Here is a 4,644-nt window from a genome sequence, read left to right as displayed (position 1 = left end):
AAGAGTGTCGCCCAGATTTGTAGGCTGAGGATTTCATCCATTCAATAATTCATGCAACAGATATTACCTGATGACCTACGATAAGCTCAGTGTTACGAGAATGATGTTGAGCAAAATAGATATAGTCTCTGCCTTTATGGAGCTCAAGGACTAGTAGGGGAAATAGGCACTCATCAAGAAATAATAAAAATAACAGAGTAATGGTAAACTCTCATTGAAAGAAGGAAATAGCACGCTACGAGAGCAATTCTTATATAATATGGTACCAGACCAAGTCCAAGGGTCAGGGAAGGTTTCCCCTAGGAAGTAATTTCTAGAGATTTCTCTTCTCCTTCCCCTTTTCCAACACCACCCCTTCCCCAAGCCTCACCATTAAACTTCACAGGGAAAGACAGTGGAAAATATCTTCATTTAAGAGAAAACAAGGACTGAGTATACATATTCTGTATGCATCTGTAAACCTCCCAAAGTGATTCACCCTAACATTTCCATGTGTCTACTTTACAATACCATTGTAAACTTTCATTGACACTATCTGACTTTCATACTGACGCCAACCTCGTGAGGTAGGCAGGCAAGTACGACTATCTACATTCTACTCATGAAGAATGGGAGTCTCAGAGACATCAGGTAACTTGCCTGAAATCACATGACTGCTTAATGGTGGAGCTGGGATTTGAATCCAGGTCTTGTAACACCTAGACGGTTATTTTTCTTATAATATTCGTTCTTTCATTTATTCATCCATCCACCAAACATGTGCTGATCGCCTTCTGAGTCAGGCTATGAATGGAGCAATCAAGAGCCGCTGAAGGGTTTTAAGAAGGAAAGCAGCATGATCCAGTTTAAGTTTTAGAGCCCTCTTCTGGATTAGAGGACAGAAAGTGGTGGTTTTCAAAGTATGGTCTGGGGCCACCTCCTGGGTTAAAATCTCTGGGGTTGGGGCTCAGGAATCTTATGATCAGCCAGCTTTGGAAAGAATTATTTTCTGATTCTAGCACTCTATTAGAGAAGGAGGTGGTGCAACCAATTACCATGACTAACAGAGTGGCTGTGGTAACCCGGTGAGAGGTGAGGCAATACAGAGACAAAGGGATGCCCTTGAGAGTCATTTAGATAGCACGGACAAGACTGTCCACTCCACCCTTCCCTGGACAAGGACTGAGGTTCACGGAAGTGAAGTTGGGATCCTCACCTGGGTCCTCTGGCTCCAGAGCCTGTGGGCTTTGCTGCACATAGCCATTAATAGCCACACCTTCATTTTAAATATTTTATATGTATTCCTCTTAGCACTTGTTTTGCAAATCTCCATGTTGTCTCAAACTGCCTTCAAGCTTTGTATTTCTCCCTCACTTTCATAAAGCCTAGGAGAGGAATAAACGACAGACAAGTAAGGCCTTAAAAGTTTTAAAAAGTTTGTTTCGTAGCATTTTTCACAATAGATAAGACATGGAAGCGACCTAAGTGCCCATTGACTGATGACTGGATCAAGAAGATATGGGGTGGGGCTGGCCCGGTGGTGGCTGAGTGGTTAAGTTCGGGCGCTCCGCTGCAGGCGGCCCAGTGTTTCATTGGTTCGAATTCTGGGCGCGGACATGGCACTGATCGTCAAACCACGCTGAGGCAGCGTCCCACATGCCACAACTAGGAGAACCCACAACGAAGAATGTACAACTATGTACTGGGGAGATCTGGGGAGAAAAAGGAAAAAAAAAAATAAAAATCTTTAAAAAAAAAAGAAGATATGGGGTATATATATACAATAGAATACTACTCAGCCATAAACAGGATAAAATCGTCCCATTCACAACAACATGGATGGACTTGAGGGTATTATGTTAGGCGAAATAAGCTAGATAGAGAAAGACAACCTCTCATCTTTCTCACATGTGGAAGATAAACAAACACATGGACAAAGAGAACAGATTAGTGGTTACCGGGGGAAGGAGGGTTGGGGGGTGGGCACCAAGGGTGAAGTGGCACACCTACAATATGACTGACAAATAATAATGCACAACTGGAATTTCACAGGCTTGTAAACTATCATAACCTCAATAAAAAATAAAATAGAAAAAAATATTTGTTTCTTTGGGGCTGGGTACACAGACAAGGAAAAAGTAGATTTGATTAGACAAGTACAGCCTGGGGGAGACAAAAGCAGGGCACTCATACCCCAGGAGGCCTCCAGGGAACCTGAAGGCAGTAATCCCAGAAGCCCAGAGGGTGAGCCCATTTCCTCCCCAAGCTTATTATGAGGTATCAGGCTGGAGCAGTTCAGGAATTCAGAAAACCGTAAAGAAACCACAACCTAAACAACCATCTCCCCAAACATCAACGTCAACAACCCTAACAATAAAATTTGTTAAAATTCATCTCCCTCCCACCCACAACCAAACGTGAAGGAGGCAGATGGAATTACGACAGAGGCTCTTTGCTGCCCCTTCCCGGGCCTGATTCATCCTCATTCCAGACCTGGGTTTCCTAGGGTCTCAGGGAGGCGGGAAACCGACAGCCCAATTTCTGGATGGGGGCTCCAGAGGTTGAGGACACCTCTACTCTTTCCTCAGGTCGGGATTAATGCAAACCGAAGTAAACGCTATAGTTGGCAGGGCCAGAAGAAGACGGGCCTGTCCCGGTACGTGGCAAGGCCAAAAGGGCTAAACCAACCAGCAGGTGGGAGCGCAGGCGCTCGGAGCGAAAAGGATGGGAAAGTGGGCGCGGCGAGGGCCTACGACCGGTATTTGGGATGGGGCCTGCGAGGCGCCTAGGGGAGGCTCCCTTGAGGGTGAGCAATCCGAGAGCGGGCTGCTGCCCAGGGGCGGGACAGGGGCGTGTCTTGGTCGAGATTGGATACCCGCCGGGCGCAGGGAGGGGGCGTCGCGCCGCCTGGCTCCGCCGCTTTGCAATTCCGCGTTGTATACCCCAGTGGCGGCCGCGGAGGAAGCGGGCTGAGCTGCAGCGGCCGGCCTGAATCCGACGCTCCTCCGTTTCCCGCGGAGTTCCTTGATCCTTGGCTCGTTCCGTCCCGCCCCAAGGTTCGCTGTATCCTTGGTCCTCTAACCTCTTTCCCAGCTCCCGAAGCCCTCGACCTCAACGTCTGCAGAACGAAATGGTCACAGCCATGAATGTGTCAGAGGAAACAGGGCAGGTGTTACAGCCCTACAGCTTTGAGCTGTTCCGGGACATGAGGCCCTTTTTGGAGGAGTACTGGTGAGACCTGCGGAAGGGGAAGGGCCGTGCCAGGGGCCCGACCCTGATGACTGCTAGTTGGGGTGGTGCGGGGGGAGGCGCTGAACGCCTGCAATGATTTCCTTAGAGAGCAAAGGTATCAGACTCTCCTGTACTGGCTCCACATCTCCGCTGTCCAAGGTGCAAGTGGTGTGGCCCCTCAAAGAGATTAAAGCTGGGGGAAAGAGAAAAAGGCAGAAATAGAGGATGGGCTGAGGAATGTGGGAGGAGACGGAAACCAAGGGGAAAGAATGTAGTGAGAACTGGCCTCTGAGGAATGGGGGTTATCTGAATTCCTTCTCCCACCCACCTTGGAAGCGACTCTTCTCCGTCCTTCGTGGCCGCGCCTGCACAGTGCTGGCGTCCAGGGACAGCCTGCCCTTGACAATTATCACGATGTTTCCCAAATGCTCCACCGTCCCTGCTGTGGAGAAGGAGGCAAAGCCAGGGAGGTCTTCGAGGATTTCCCCAGGCTCTCTGGCTTTGCCCTAAAGCTTCTCAGAGGTGTTCATGGGCTGTCTTTGTGACCTAAGCAGGCAGAGCTTTTGCCACATTCTTCTTACCCCACGGGGCGTGGGTTGCTTCTAGGCTGGGCCAGCAGCCAAGTCACCCACTCCCAACCCCACTGAGAGAGCAATAAGCATAGAAACCTTGGATGTAGTCCCTGGCCTGTGCTAGGTATTTTATAAATATTAACAGTGTCAGGAGAGGAGTCTTATTCCCCCTTTACAGATAAGGAAACTGAGGCTCAGAGAACTAAGTAGGTTTTCCAGTGTCACACTGCTAGTAAATGGTAGAGTGGGACTCCAACCGAGAGCACTCACCTGGAGAGTTGAGTGGGGATTCCTCTAACCAGCACCCACCCATGGGCCCATCCCCTCTGCCTTCTGCCTGCCAGGGCAGCCTCATTCCTCGTAGTTCTGCTCTACCTGCTGCTCGTCTTTGTGGGGCAGAACTACATGAAGGCACGGAAGGGCTTCAGCCTGCGGGGGCCTCTCATCCTTTGGTCCTTCTGCCTTGCAGTCTTCAGGTAAGACACTCCTCCCCCGACTTCCCGCCTATCCTGTAGGCTAGAGACCCTCATTTTATCCCTAAAAGCTTTCTAGAAACCTCAGTTGCATCAGCTCTCCAAGCTGCCCCCTAACTCACTCCCTATCCCATCCTCTCAGCTCTAGCTCCCCTCCCCAGCTTCCACCCTTCTCCCATGTTACCCTGTTTTCCTTCTTCCCCAGGCTCCAAGCTGGCAGTCTCTGCTCTCTCGTGCTCATGAAGTCTGTGGACTTCCAACAAATTTCTCCAGCCTCTAATACTCTCAGCATCTAACAGCCTCTCCTACGACCTTCCAACAACTTCCCCAGCCCCTCCTTCCCAAATTTCCTCGCCCAAACTACTTCGATCTCCCTCATCCTTCCCCCC

General features: G+C 49.8%; 1 protein-coding gene across 1 annotated transcript; it reads left to right on the top strand.

Moving 5' to 3' along the window:
* Positions 1–2,839: 2,839 nt before the first annotated feature.
* LOC124232540 (elongation of very long chain fatty acids protein 3-like) lies at positions 2,840–4,638 on the top strand. Its single transcript, XM_046649501.1, has 2 exons — positions 2,840–3,210; positions 4,127–4,638. The coding sequence occupies exons 1-2, from the start codon at positions 3,110–3,112 to the stop codon at positions 4,260–4,262; spliced, it is 237 nt and encodes a 78-aa protein (XP_046505457.1). The 5' UTR covers positions 2,840–3,109; the 3' UTR covers positions 4,263–4,638.
* The last annotated feature ends 6 nt before the right edge of the window (positions 4,639–4,644 follow it).

Source organism: Equus quagga, unplaced genomic scaffold (genome assembly GCF_021613505.1).
Source record: "Equus quagga isolate Etosha38 unplaced genomic scaffold, UCLA_HA_Equagga_1.0 HiC_scaffold_7267_RagTag, whole genome shotgun sequence".
NCBI classification, from domain to species: domain Eukaryota; kingdom Metazoa; phylum Chordata; class Mammalia; order Perissodactyla; family Equidae; genus Equus; species Equus quagga.
This window is presented reverse-complemented; position numbering and strand designations above follow the sequence as displayed.